The 15,509-nt window shown below is 45.5% G+C and overlaps 1 protein-coding gene across 2 annotated transcripts in view; it reads right to left on the bottom strand.

The window, feature by feature from the left end:
* The window catches only part of TMCO4 (transmembrane and coiled-coil domains 4), a 443,311-nt gene that overhangs the window by 276,248 nt on the left and 151,554 nt on the right, over nt 1-15,509 (bottom strand). For both annotated transcript variants that reach the window (XM_078642487.1, XM_078642488.1), the window contains exon 7: nt 1,442-1,585. In XM_078642487.1, the coding sequence (XP_078498613.1) occupies nt 1,442-1,585 (144 nt within the window). The remainder of the gene's footprint in view (nt 1-1,441; nt 1,586-15,509) is intronic.

Raw genomic sequence — 15,509 nt, 5'->3', positions numbered from 1 at the left:
TACATTTTTAACCTTTTATTTGTTATCTGAGTGTTGGAGAACTGAGAGTCCGACATAAACAATACCTGGGGGCAGAGTCACAAACAGGCACTTAGCCAATATGGGCTCAGTGACACTTAGTCTGGATTAAAACCCACATGGATCAATTAAACGCAACTATTGCGCAAGGGTGAATCATCTCATTGGTCACCCAAGATCATGTGCTTACACCACGCTTATTAATTCAAAAAGCATCAGATATATCCCCCGTGAGATTGTAGACTGCCGGACACCGGTAATCCATAACACAAAGATAAGATCAGAATTGAGCTAAGACCTTTTCACTACAAAGCCCACAATGCATCCTAATTAGCTACATGGAGACGTGTGTATAAATAATGAAAACTGATAATGGACAAATGTTTGTTAACCGTGACCAGGGATCGTGCAGGTCCGAAACGCGTAGGTGGGGAACCTACAGGAAAATAAATAACTAAAGTAATCATCTTCAAGTGGTGTGCGGCGTCTTCTTCACTGAAGCCTTCTTGCGAAAACACATATATATATATATATATATATATACACACACACACGCAGCTGGTTATCCCTTACATCTTCTGTATTGCATCATTTTGCTGAATATATAAATATTCTGCAACGTTACTTAAGAGACTTCATTATGAAATAACCTAGTAAAACATGAATAAACTATGATACCTAAAACAAATCAAGTGTCTAAGATCTACCAGATGAAGGTGGAAAAGTAAATAAGAGCACTGATTGGCGCTGTATGCTATAACTCTTTAGGTCAGTGCTAGCCAAAAGCATACGATTTTACTAAAATAATATGATAATATATTAATTAATAGGGCTTTCACAAACCCTCTTCTTCCAGTGGTCAGTTATTGGGTCATTACATTGTTCTATCGCCCCTACATCATACAGTCTGGGGTGCGGTCATTGGGAAACTTGTCTGTGATTGACAGCATTCTGCTCCTTCATAAGCGGCCTATCCACACACAAAGTAGCTCATTTATATGCCAGGGACTATCACAACGAGGACTTTTTGAACACAAAAATATTTTTCATTTTAGGCATTGATTTAAAAAAATGTTTTAACTAATGAGGAACGGGCAACTTCCCCAACAAGTAAGTTTTGCAAAAACCAGGACAAAACAAAGCAAGCATTGACAGAGCACAAAGGCTGGTGGACAACATACAGACCTATAGGCTTGGTAAATGCTTGTTAAAATTGCTCCAGAATTCTAGAGATAATGATAAAGAATATATTTCCTCTCGGATTAGATCTCTGACAATAAGCCCTGAGATGTACACTTTTCGATGGTCTCATCTGTGAATATTTGCACCTACTAGTCGCTATCATGCCCATCACTTCCCTGTAACCCTATTGACCCCCTTCTCACTTATAAGAAACCCTTCCACACGTCGGACCACCTCTCACCTGTCAGGCCTGCTCCTGCTGCTCCAAAGAGTGAGGCCATGATGGCAATTCCAGCTGTCGAGCCCAGGGCAGCAGCCCCTGCAGTTCCAATAATAGTTGCAGCTCCAGCAGCAACAAAAGGGGCTGCTAGCCCCCCAGTCAGACCTAAGCGGAAATAAAGAGAGTCAGAACAGCCAGCTGATGTAGAAGAGAGATCAGAATAAGGAGCCAAGGTGGGTTAAGATCACTAATAAAAGCTGATGTGAATGTAAGGTCAGACCAATGAGCACAAGGAGATCCAACATCACAACTAGGATCAGACGGAGAGCTAGATCGAAACAAGAAACACAGTACAAGTCCACATTAGGCCTACAAAAGAGAGAAGCAAAAGTTATGATCAAGGACAGAACAAGGAGAAAAAAAAGCTCAGACCAAGAAGCATAACGAGAATAAAGGATGGACCTAGAACTAAATAAATAAGAAGCAGTATAGACCTAACAACAAACAAACAAAAAGAAAAAGAAAAAGGAGGTCAAGAAGAAACACAATCCTAATTTACTTCATATTTCAAAGCACAAATATGCTAGCATTTGGCTCACTGAGTAGGGTAGGTAACATGTAAAACTGAAATATAACAAGTTTGGAGATTTGTAGTTGCTACTTTATAGAGTCACATGTGTCGGTATTACATAATCATGAAGTATCTCATGGGAAACAGAAAGTGAGCTTTGCTATATTTTAATATGCTCATCAGCACTGCCTGTCCCACTGTAGACTTCTTGACTGCACATCCAATCAATAAATGTTTGTGAAAATGTGTTGTGAGTGCCACCTGGTGACATTGCATTTCTGCAGGTATGGTGCCTGCCTGCTTCCACTTTTTCGACAGGTGCTCTAGACCAACATAGGAAACTATCAATAGGCAATATTGTAGCAGAGGAAGCAACACTGTTGGTTATTGATACGTTTTAAGATAAGGTATGTGTTGAAAAGTGCCTTGCAACATTTTTAGTTGTTGACGATGGTGACACAGATGGGAAAGGCACTGACACGGGGATATTAGATAGGGAGGTCGATTGAAATCATTTTGAAGGCTTCAGTAAGGTCCTTCACTCTTTTCACCCAAAGATCTCAGCCTTTGGGAATGTGATGAGGTGTAAACAGTGGATCATTCCTTATGAGGTTCATTAATAAAAACACGTGTTTGTTATTTTTAGAGATAAAACAAAACTGGGCATAAGATAAAAGATGATACACAAATTATAGCAGCAGAGTCTTATGGTCATAAGCATGTAAAAAATACACTTCACCTCAAAGTTACAAGTGAATGTATGGGGCAAACAGAAAGCCTCATACCTCCCCTGAAAAGCTCTCAAAGGACTCTCACAGATTGCTCTTAGACTTCAGCAAAGTTCCCATTTGTAGGAATTGAGATGCACTTGATGGGACGGAAACGTCCTCTGATTGGTTACAGACGTGTACCCCTGCCTTGAGTGCCCAACTGTACTGTTGTCTGCTTCCCTAAAACTGATTTTTTGTCATTGATAAACATGGATCATGAGTGTGCACCATGACAGGTCTGTCTCATGGACTGTGGACTCGTTGGCTGGGAGGAGGGGCGCCCAAATCTCTACCCTCATAGTGTTGGAAGGCTTCCACCTTCACCAGGAGTTAAGCAGCACAAGCGTGGTGGCGGCAGCATACCGTATAGTGATCAGTAGTAGTGAACAGGACCATCTACCCTATGTCACTGGAGTGAGGCTTACGGGCTCACTCACATCATTAAACGTTCTGCTGCTGTATGCTTAACTCATCCTTGGCCTACATCAGGTTGATCTGGAGTGCTGCATAGGGCAGGAGTAGGGATCTGTGGTGGATGTATGTGTCCCTGGAGAGGAGACAGTGAAAGGTTAGAGCAGTACCCTGGAGTATATGTGTGGTTAGTGCATGTAATGAGTGTATGCCTGTGGGGAATACATTACATGGGGATGTAGTGCTGTGCAGTGTTTGTGCAAGAAAAGGATGTGCTGGGTGTATTTGTACTTACGTGAAGTACAGTACATGAAGGGTGAATTATTGTGCGGTGAGCAAATGGTGAGTGTGTATGATGGCAGTGTGTGTGTTTGCAAATAGTATATCCTGGTAAAATACAGAAAACCTACAGTACTGAACAGTGTGTGCAGACTGAATGTGAATGCTGAATGTATGTGTGTAATGGCACAATGCATGGAGGTAACAGGCCTGGACAACAAGTGTGCTGTAAATGTACAGTGAGTGCAAGTGTGCCTGTAGTGGCACATTACATGGAGGACATGGGAAGTCCAAGAATGCCTGGTGGAGACATGCGTTGTAGAGGTATCCTCTCAGCAAGATTTGCCTATTGCTACATTCATGTGAGATGGGTGTGAAACACACTGGAGGAAGAGACTTTCCATTTAATCTTTAAAAGGGTGATCTTTGATTCAATGATAGAGCACAAGAAAAGGGCCTGGACACATCTCAGGAAGGGCTAATAGGGGAATCAGAAAAAGTAGGACTGGGAGTCCAAAATTAACCCTTTGATGCACACATCCCTGTGTCTGACATCCAGGTATGAACTCGGATTACTCCCATAAACTGTGTTGTGGGTCTATCAACTTCAGAATCTTTCCTGCTGTGACAGACAGCGTTTCAAGATGAAAGAAGAAAAGGAAAAATGTACACTTTAAAAGAAGCAGAAGCCCAACATAAAAAGTCAGTGTCTCAGGCCCTAAATCAAATTTAATGTCTGGAAATGGACTGAAAGAGAGTGAGGTTGAAAGGCCAAAATGTTTCATCTGCCAAGCAGACAGACTTTGTGAGAAGAGGAAGCTCTGCAAGACTTCTGCCTGTGACCAGGGCTGAGGCAAAGGCCTGCTAGTCTCTCTGCTGGGTATTGGAACATTGTTATTGTTAAATGGGATTCCTAAAGTGCATTATTACCAACAGGTCTCTAAGCGCTGCGAGAGAGAACCCAACCGGGGCACATCTACAGGAGTGTGCCTTGAAAACTTGGGTTAGGTAGTTCCCCAGGCTTCAACAAAAAGGAGTGTTTTTAGTTTCTTCCTGAATGGAAGCATGACAGGTTCTTTACGAAGGCTAGCAGGTAGCTTGTTCTAGAGTTGGGGGGGGATCATTGAGAAACAGGCCCTGCCCCCTTTAGAAGAGATATTAAAATGGGGGCAGGCCAGCATCCAAGGAGCGGAGGGACCGTCCTGGCTTACATAGCTTACCAGTTGGTCCCTGATGTAAGCTGGGGCCTGGCTGTGGATAGCTTTGTGGGCTATGCAAAGCCCTTTGAACATGGTTCTTTGCCTAACCGGGAGTCAGTGCAACTGCTGCAGTAGGGGAAGTGGCGTGTGCCCACCTTGGGAGTCTGAAAATCAGTCTGGCAGCATAATTCATGAATACCTGGAGTTTTGTTAGCAGATTCTCCGGGAGGCCAATGTACAGGGAATTACCATAGTCCAGACGTGAAACAATCATTGCTGACACTACCATCCGGAGTGCCATAAAAGAAAGGAGGGGGCTGAGTCGTCGTAGCTGTCTTAACAGGCCCACATATGTTCCCACCACGGAAGATACCTGGTGAGCCATGGAGAGCTTGGCATCGATTTTGATGCCAAGTCTCTTTACCACTTGGGCTGGTTTGGGGATAGTGCCAATCTCTTGTGGCCAAAAGAGGTCGCACCAAGGATTGGTATCCATGGTAATTGCCAGGACCTCAGTTTATCCGAGTTAATTTTAAGGGAGTTGGCAGTCATCCAGTTGACCGTGTACTTCAGGATATTCTGCACCCGCCCGTGGGCTGTGGGGGAGTTGTCAATCTGGATGATAATTTGGGTGTCATCTGCATAATTAAAAACTTGCCACTCCATGCGGCTCAGTGCAGCCACCAGAGGCTGAAGATAAGCATTGAAGAGGAGGGGGGACAACGCTGAACCCTGGGGGACCACGCGTGAGAGCTCGCCGGTGTTGGACATCAGATTAGCCAGTTGGACCTGTTGGGATCGGTCTGACAGGAAGGACGAGAGCCACTGTAAAGCTTTGCCCTGGATGCCCAGCGCCAATAGTCGTGACAGGAGTTGGCTATGATTGACCGAGTCGAATGCCGCAGACAGATCCAATAGGACCAGGGCGCAAGGTTCCTGTTGTCGACCATGGTCCTAAGTTCATTTGTCACTGCCAGCCTTACTAATTCTGTACTATGATGGGCCCTAAAACCTGCCTGTTTTATTTGGAGTAGCTGATTTACCTCGATGTGGTGTGATAGGGTTTTCAGCACATGCTGTTCCAGCACCTTTGACAGAAAAGGGAGCTGGGAGATAGGCCTAAAGTTCTCAAGGTTCTTTGAATCTGCCCCAGGTCTTTTCAGCAGAGGAATGACTCTGGCCTTCTTAAAGTTGGTCGGGACCTGGCCAGTTTCAAGAGACCGATTTAGCAGGCTAAGAACCTTTCTCTCTAGTCTCTACCCCAGGGAGTGCCATTCGAAACACCCTGGGGGGACCGGGACCCGCTGGTGACCCTGATTTGACCTGGCCCATTAAGTAATTCAGAGAATCGTGATTTAGCTTTGGCAAGAAGGTCAGGGGTTTGTTATATGCAAGTGGTTTGAGGTCCACCTCTGGGGGACAGTGTACGACAGGGGTGCTGTAGATGTCTGTCAGGAGGTCTTTGACTTTAGTGAGGAAGTAGGACTGGAACTTATTGCAGTCTTCCAGGCAGACAGGGGGTTTCTGTTCTGCTGACTGCCTCAGCTCCTTTAAAATCCGAAAAGTCTCGTTCTGTTTGTTGTCGGCAGCCAGAATCCTGGACTCATAGTATTCGGCTTTCCTGGCTATAACGGCTTTTTTATAGGCTGTCAGCACAGTTTTGTATTCACACAGAGCCTCTGGGTCATATGCTTTACGCCAGGCTCTCTCGGGCTGGTGCAGGGTTTGCTTCTTCCCTCTTAAAGCCTCATTAAACCAGGGGGTCACTTTGCCTATAATCATCAACCTTTCCCTACGTGCAGGGGTGACTTTATCAATGGCATTGCTCAGCCTAAGTGAGAGGGACTCACTTTCCTGGTCAAGGTTGCCCTGTGCAAGCCTCATTGAGGCTGAATTACGCAGGGTCTCGACATGGTCATGTTCTTTTATTTGTCCCCATCCACGCAGCACTTTCCACTCGGGGGGAGGGTGGACACTCGACCTGTGATTGGGATCAGGCCCCTGATCAAAAAATGGTTAGACCAGGCGCAGGGACTAATGTCCATCAGGCTGGCTGATGGGTGAATGGTCCAGACCAGGTCAAGGGTGTGGCCCTTGTCCTGGGTGGGGACATTTACAAGTTGTTTAAGTTCCAAGATGGATAGTGCCTCATCCAACTGTTTGGCATAACAATCTCTGGGTATCAGATCCCAGTGAAAGTTAAAGTCCCCCTTCACCAAGATGCAAGGATACCGGGAGCGGAGGTCGCTGACTAACTCGCTGAAGAGTTCAATAAACTTGGGGCTTGTTCGAGGAGAACATCTCCCAGGGAAAACCAAGACAACTTGCCCTAGAGTACCAGTGCTTGCCTGCTTACCAAGACCAGTGTACTCTGTGAAGAAGAGGAAAGCTATGGCGGGAGTGAGGTCCAGAAAGGAGTCCTTCTGAGAGGACTTCCTGCGCGATATGTCAGGGACAGGCCATGCAACAATCTGGCCATGGCCCATGTGCAGAAGCCGTCACTGGACCTGTGTAGTGAGGGCTGTGCGGGAAGTGCCAAGCCCAAACCGCCTTGTTGGGGTGACCCCATATGCCAGAGGGGCCACCATTGAGCTTTTTGTGGCCAGAGTGTCAAGACTTGTATCTGCCTTAACCTGTCACTCTATTTGCCAGGAGGGGCTGCCGTGGTGAGGTCACCCCAGGAGTCTGCTCCTCAACTGTAAATACTGCAGCAAGCCCGTATGTCAGAAGGGGCTGCTGGTATTAACATTGGCAGAAGTTTGGGTCACTGCCAGACAGGAGATTGCGGCTGTGACGGGTGGATCAGACCTGCAGACCAAGACCTGCACCTGATTGATCCCCCCCCCGAGGATCAGGAAGGATGCCACCAGAGACATCGGACCCTAGTTCGGTTTCAGTCGGGAGCTGGAGGTTTGTCCACAGCTACCACTGAGACTGAAGTGTGGAACAGGTTTCTTGGCCCAGTTGCTCAGGATCCATAGTAAGTCGAGCCCTGGGACATCAGGAGTAAAAGGCCTCAACCCCTACGGTTGGGAACAGGTTCCCCTGTGTGCCCCATGGTCCTATGAAAGGGGTTCTGACAGCATTCAATTGTGTTAAGTATTGTTGGTATTCTTCTACATATCATTAGGTCTCTGTTTAGGATGAGATCAGTGTCTAGAGGAGTATCACTCTTTACAGAAGGCCAAATCTTCCACTGCATAGCTATTAGAAAATATCATCATCCACAGGGTGGCAATATGGTCTTAGAAAGAAAGGCTAATCCAATGTAGCACATTTAAACAACTGAAGCGTTATTACAAAAAGTTTGGCGGGTGTACTAATGGTGTGTGCACGTTCTTTTTACACCCACAGAGAACTTCCCCACAATTTTACATCTTTTCTCCTGCTCAGAGAGAACAGAAATATGAGGTTTCTTAAAAGTAGACGGTAAGGCACTACTCTCAGACAGTCCTCAAAACGTTTACTTCTAGGATTACAATGTAGGGAAAGACTTTGATTAATTTAGCACTGAACCTGTCAATTCCTATGGCCTTTCTCAATGGCAGCGACTGGATGGCAGCCAACACTTTTGAACAGTAGGAGAGGCATAGAGGTCTTAGAGTTCAATGAGAATGGCAATTGATCAAAATATGTGTATATTGTCTGCACACATTGACAGTCCTTTGCATACAGTCTAATGTATTAGTGTGAATTGCTTGCAAATCCTAAATCTCCTTGCACTGAGCTGAATCAATAAGCTCAATTGGACCATTCCCACATTCTTTGTGTGGGAGCAGAGTGAAGGACTCACCACTCAATCATCTCAGCACATTTCAGGACCAGCAATATATGGGGCAGAAACCTTGTACCCCTCTTTGTTGCATTATCAAACAACTCATTCAGAGACCTAATCTCCTTTAAGTATTTGCCGAAGAATGCTTGCAATCCATTTAGTTTTAATACCACTGTCCCAACTCCCCTTCTAACTCGGCTCCCTCCCCCCCCATCAGAAAACCATGAACTTTTCCCCACCAGAAAATGAACAGCCTTTAAAATGTGCTTTAAAGGTCTCCAATACAGTCCCAACAGAGATATTAGTGGTTTTATTCTCATCATAGTATTGCTACTTCTGTTCCTCCATACTGTGCAAGAAACAAAATTGGGGAGGGAGTTAGATGTAAACCTCTATAGTGACCCGTGTCTAGGAGAGTCCAAAGAAATGGCCGCGGTCACTGGCCCATGGTCAAAAAACATACCGGGAAGAATAATACAACATTTAACCTTGTGGGTAAGATCCTCAGATGGGAGCAAATAATCAAAGCAGGTAGAAGAATTGTGGATGTTGGAGTATAAAATACATTGATTCAGGTTCGCATTGCGTAGCCTCCAGGTTATCTCTTAGATTGTGGAACTTTGGGTCACATCAATGAATTTTTGATCTTGAGAGCTGTCAGATGACCAAGTCAGGGATCCAAGAGGTTTTTAGTGCCATATCAAAGCCCCAATTATTATTTATTTGTAAGGTTAACACAATGGAGTTAGATTCACTCGCTGACAAATTGAGGGTAAGAGGGGGTCATAATTCAGGCTACATACACATAGCCAACACAGTATCACCTGTGTCATTCCGAATGTTAAAATGACCACTTCGCTAATATATTCAGAGCGTTAAAAAGCACGACTTTTAATTAGAATATGGGCATTCACAGGCTCCTATCTTCCAAGCCATGGATATCTTAAAGATAGTCAGACAGCATGATTTTTAAAAAAACGTCTGTGTGGACTAAATCTTTTACCCTACTAAGTAACATCAAAGCGTCCTTTTGCACTGAGGGTGCGAACATGCTCTCAGCTGGAGACGACGTATTAATGAATAATGAGTGTATGAAAAGATGACAAATATTGAGAGATGATAAAGGATAGTTTCTGGCAGGGATAGTGCTTGAGCAACTACTGGTTCACACTTGTTTTGTAAAAAGCCTTCGTTAGTGGACCAAAGCAATTTGCTTTCCTCTCTATTCACATCACAAAGAAAACTAAAGGAAGCTTGGGAGAGAATTAAAGTGCTAAGGAAATGTAATATTCACAACCGAAAGCATAGAGATGTTGTACAAACTAACTCTTTTCAAAGTGGATGGAGATCAACTTATACACAGTTCTGCCCTGTGATCAGAGGAGCAGGATTTATAGGAATTAAGATAGGGTTTCAAAGACTAAAAACATATCTGGTTTCGAAGGAAGAAAGACATAGCAAACATTGACCTAGTCTAGTCCAAGAATAAAGATAACAGATTTCAACATTCTTAAATTTTCCTAAACCATTTAAAAAGGGGAAACCGTATGTAGGGTCTTTAAAGAATTGTTTAAGCAGTGCTTTTACTGGGACTGTAATGTTATGCACGGGTAGCCCTTAGGTAAAATCTGTGATCTTATGTACTAGCAAACCTTACATAGTTTTTAAGGTCAAGAAACAGCAACATTGTATAGAGTCTTTGATGATGATGGTGTAATGCATGGGGGCAACCCTCACAAAGCGCCTCTCATTTATACAACAGCGGAACATAGTTTGTGTAAAACCTCTTTCACAGCTAACTTTTATAAAGTATTGGTATCTTCATGCATAACAGGCCTTCGTACATCAAGCACAGGCAGTCCTTATATAGGACTATGATTTAGCATGAGTAGTTATGATACAAGGCCACTGATGCCTTGCATAAATAGGCTTTTTATAAGGTTGTGGCTTCATGCAAGAGCAGCACTTATATACAGGCTGGGTCTTTGTGCACGAACAGCTCGCACATGGTTTGTGACTGTATGTATAACTAGCACTTAGTTATGTGTGACCGCACACAACGGGCATTACACAGAGCATGTGACAATATGCAGGCATATCACAGAGCCATTACACAGAGCATGTGACAATATGCAGGCATATCACAGAGCCATTACACAGAGCATGTGACAATATGCAGGCATATCACAGAGCCATTACACAGAGCATGTGACAGTATGCAGGCATAGCTTTTACATTGGGTTGTGGGTGTGTGAACTCATGCACAAAGCTCTTATGGTAAGTGGTGTCAAGCTAAATCAGCCTTTTGTCTAAAACCTTCTACTGCGTGAGGAGGGATAGTAATGACACACAAGTAACGGTTAAAATATGGCGAAAGCAGTGAGAAGCAAGGAGGGAAAGCAAATAAAAGAAAACAGTAAGGTGGAGAGAAGGTAGAAGAAATCTTCGCTGTTCAGAAAAGGAAGACTAATGAGTAAAAGAAGGGAAACAAATCGGCAAAGAGTATTTATTTATTATTAGGACATTTATAGAGCGCGAACGACGGCCCTTGGGCATCTCGGCGCTAAAGAATCTCTGCAGTGTTTAACCAACAAGGGGGCTAGAGTTTACTGATTAAAAAGCCAGGTCTTAAGTTGCTTCCGGACCAGAGTGAGGTACTGGTTTTAATCGAGTATGGCAAGGTGTTCCAGAGTTTAGGTGCGGCTACAAGGAATCTTCTGTCTCCCCATGAGACAGATTTGGTGCGGGGTACCACCAATTTGTGTGAACTGGATGAGCGTAATGTTCTGGAGGGGCTGTAGGGGGTAAGGTTTTGAGTAAAAAAAGCAGGGCCGACATTGTGAAGAGCCTTATAAACTATGCAGAGGGACTTAAATTTGATTCTATTTCTTACAGGAAGCCAGTGCAACTTTCTTATAGTCTCTGACGCAGATTGGTGTTTGGGAATTCGTCCGAGGAGCCTGGCGGCTGCATTTTGAATAAATTGCATTTTATGTAGCACTCTTTCTTGGGCACTTAGAAACAGAGCATTACTATAATCTAGTGTAGACAATACCAAGGAGCTTACCAGAGTTTTTCCGGCTTTCTCGGGTAAAAATGGCAAGATTTTTTTAATGAGCCGTAGTTTGTGGAAGGCCGAAGAGGAGATCTGGTTTGCGTGGGGTAGGAAATTAAGGCGATTATCAAACATGACTCCCAGATTCCTCACCTTGCTGACCGGAGCCGGGGGATGGCCCAAGGATAGTGGCCACCAGAGGGAGGACCATTCTGGGGTCAAGTTGCCGAAAATGACCACTTCCGATTTGTCGGAGTTTAATTTCAGGCAATTGGAGGCCATCCAATTCCCTATTGCCTGCATGCCCTGATTAAAATTATTGGCTATTTTGTGCCCATCGTTCCTGACGGCGAGGACCAGCTGGGTGTCATCTGCGTAGGATGTAAGGCTCATCCCATGTGCCCGAATGACTTTGGCAAGGTCCGACACATAAATGTTAAATAGTGTCGGACTGAGGGATGAACCTTGTGGAACTCCACAAGGCGGAGACAAGGAGGGTGATTGAAAGGATCCAATAGTGACCACCTGGGACCTGTTCGCCAGAAAGGATGCCAGAAGTTTCTTGGCGTTGTGTTGGATACCCATGCTTTCGACACGGTCGACCAAAGTAGGTTGGTCGACCGTGTCGAAGGCCGCCGATAGGTCAAGCAGTATCAAGACTGCTGTTCCTCCAACATCACGAATGGATCTTATGTCGTCCGCCACTTTAACCAGGGCAGTCTCTGTTCCGTGGTATTGGCGAAAGCCGAACTGAGATTCATCCAGTAACTTATGTTCCTCTATGAAGGTTGATAGTTGGAGATTCATGGCTTTTTCAGCGATTTTTGCCAGGAGTGGGAGACTCGCGATTGGACGATAACTTTTTAGTTCTTCCATATCGAGGTTTGGTTTTTTGAGAAGGGGTTTTATAAGGGTCTTTTTTAGAGCCTCAGGATAGACGCCTGTACTAAACATAGCATTACAGATTGCTGTCATAGCCGGAAGAACCACTTCTAGGATCGGGAGCAAAATTTTCAGGGGACATGGGTCTAGAGCAGAGCCCGATTTGATAGAGGAAATAATGTTCCGAATCTGGGGGCAGGAGACTTCTGTGAACTGCGAGAAGATAGGACCAGTGTAGGAGGCAGGTGGTTTCAATGAGATATTAGCGTTGTTAGCGAAGACCCGATAGATGTCCTCAACTTTACTGAAGAAGAAGTTAGACAGATCATCGCAGAGTGATTGGGAGGGGGGAGTTGTCAGATTGGAGGAATGTCCAGCTAGCTGTTTGGTGGTTTCATACAAAGCTTTATTAGAGTTTTTTGCAGATTCAATCCTCTCACAGTAATACTTTTTCTTTGCCTCACTAATTAAAGTTTTATAATTGGCCACTGATTCTTTATACTTGGTTTTGGCTTCTTCTGCATAATCCTTCCGCCAATGCCTCTCTTTGTTCCTACACTGTTGTTCGAGGGTACGTAACTCCTCTGAGTACCAAGGGGCCGACGGCACAGATCTGTTGCGAGACCGTTGTTTGACCTGGACCAATTCAGTGGCCGCAGAGCCCACCCAGTCGTAGAATTGGGTAGTAGCAGTATTGGGATCTGTTGACAACAGGGGAGTGGAGTCAGTAAGACGAGTTTCCAGACTGGAGCTATCGATATCCCCCCACGCCAAGTATGGTTGACGGGGATTGGGGCGTGACTTGGCGGCACAAGAGTCATGAAACGACAACGATGCCAAGATGACATGGTGGTCTGACCAGATAAGAGGAAGTATTTGGGTGACTTGCAAGCCCGCTAAGTTGGTGAAAATGCCATCCAAAGTATGGCCCCCTTCATGCGTTGGTGAATTCACCAGAAGCTGAAGACCAACGGTGGACATATCTGCTAGTAAAGTGACGGTGTCTGGATTTTCGGGTTTGTCAAAGTGAAAGTTAAAATCACCTAATACAGTGAGGGAGTTGTCGAGGGCTGATGCTTCCAGCGTGGACCTAAGGTCCGAAATAAATTCAGTCCTGGGCCCCGGAGGACGATAAAGAAGAATCCCTTTAAAGGTGTAGGATGGGGTCAACATAATGGAAAATTCTAGGGCTTCACAGGATGATAGTATCATCTTTTTAATCCTTGCTGAAAAGACATCGCGTGCGATGATGGCAATTCCACCACCTTTTTTCCGTTGTCTATCCAATCTGTATGTGGAAGACCCTTTAGGAACAGCAATTGCTAGATCAGGAACGGACGCATTGTCCATCCAGGTTTCTGTCATGAAGAGTAGGTCCACTTTATTATCCTCTATCAGCTCGAATATATCCTGTCGGTGTTTACCGAGCGAGCGGACATTGGTAAGAGCAAATGAGTAAGATTTCAACGATTTATCCTTGTTACAGAGGGGTGGTTTCAAAATGGAAGGTATAGAAGCTTTGCAACCTGGACATGATGTAACCGGACTTCCGGCCAGGAGATATGGCTCAAATATAAGGCAGGAGTGCAGGGTAAAGGGACGCAGCTGAAGAAGCTGGGTGGCTGTATAGAAGCCTCATGGGGGCAAAGGGTGGAGACCAGGGGGCGTGGCCCTCGGCCCGGGCCAGGCGCGGACGGGCGCAGACGGGCTTGCCTTTGGCCCGCCTTTGGCGCGCCCGCTGCGCCCGCCCGCTGCGCGGTCGGGTAGGTCTGTTGTTTATATTCATGGTTGGGTGGGCGGGAGGAGGGTGCAGAACTATCCCGCCAGCCTTCCCTTCCCAAGATGGCGCCTAAAGTTGTGGAATGGGGTTCGCAGCGCCTGATAATGGCGGCGCTGAGGGATGCCGTGCAAAATAGCCTCAGGCGAAGTAGTCTCGCACCAAGGTGGGGGCAGGTATTTAAAATCGCACAGTTAAAATATAATACAGTTTTTAAGAGATCGATATTATTAAATCAATAGCAATCTTAGTCAGCAGATAGAGCGCAAGAGAGCACAAGATTCCTCTGGCTTCCGCCTCAGAGGGAAAACAAACAGAAACCTCGAGAAGTGAGAGGTCTCGCCCTTAAGTATCCTGGGAGGGCGGGAGGGCGCAGAACTATCCCGCCAACCTTCCCTTCCCAAGATGGCGCCTAAAGTTGTGGAATGGGGTTCGCAGCGCCTGATAACGGCGGCGCTGAGGGATGCGGTGCAAATTAGCCTCAGGCGAAGTAGTCTCGCACCAAGGTGGGGGCAGGTATTTAAAATCGCACAGTTAAAATATAATACAGTTTTTAAGAGATCGATATTATTAAATCAATAGCAATCTTAGTCAGCAGATAGAGCGCAAGAGTGAGATACAGTGAAGTGAAACCAACAAGGCAGGAGATCAGTGAGGTATGGTGAGGGGAAACAAACAGGGAACGAAATCAGTGAGAAAAAGTGGTAAACGGCCAATAAATGACGAGATCCGTGAGATTAAGGAAAGCGAGACCAATAAGGGGTGACAGCATGAGGTGGAACTGAGGAGCATAGGAGAAGACATTAATACAATTAATGGAAGACAGTCCAAAGTTGATCAGGGCCTTAGAGAGAGAAAACAAATGTGGGAAGAAATCAGCACGGTGAAGAGAAGGGAGACCAAGGAGAAAAGATCAGTGAGTTCAGGCAGTGGGAGACATGTCGAGTACAAGCAAAAGTTAAGAAAGAATTGGGAGACAATAATAGGTGGTGAGGGAATATCTCTTAACCTCAAGAACTTCCGGCCCATCTTCCTGCTTCCACTCCCGGCAAAAGTGACAGAGAACATTGTCAACAAACAGCTAACTCGCTACCTCAAAGACAACAACATCCTGGACCCCTCCCAAACCGGCTTCCGCAGCAACCACAGCACCGAGACCGCCCTCATCGCCGCCACCGACGACATCAGGATCCTGATGGACAAAGGAGAAACAGCCGCCCTCATTCTCCTGGACCTGTCAGCTGCCTCCATGACGCCGGAATTCAAGAGAAGGCCCTGGCCTGGACCACATCCTTCCTCTCCGGCAGAACCCAGAGCGTTCGCCTCCCACCCTTCCGCTCAAAAACCACCGAGATCATCTGGGCCGTCCC

The sequence above is a fragment of the Lissotriton helveticus genome, chromosome 5_1 (assembly GCF_964261635.1).
Source record: "Lissotriton helveticus chromosome 5_1, aLisHel1.1, whole genome shotgun sequence".
In the NCBI taxonomy this organism is placed as follows: Eukaryota; Metazoa; Chordata; class Amphibia; order Caudata; family Salamandridae; genus Lissotriton; species Lissotriton helveticus.
This window is presented reverse-complemented; position numbering and strand designations above follow the sequence as displayed.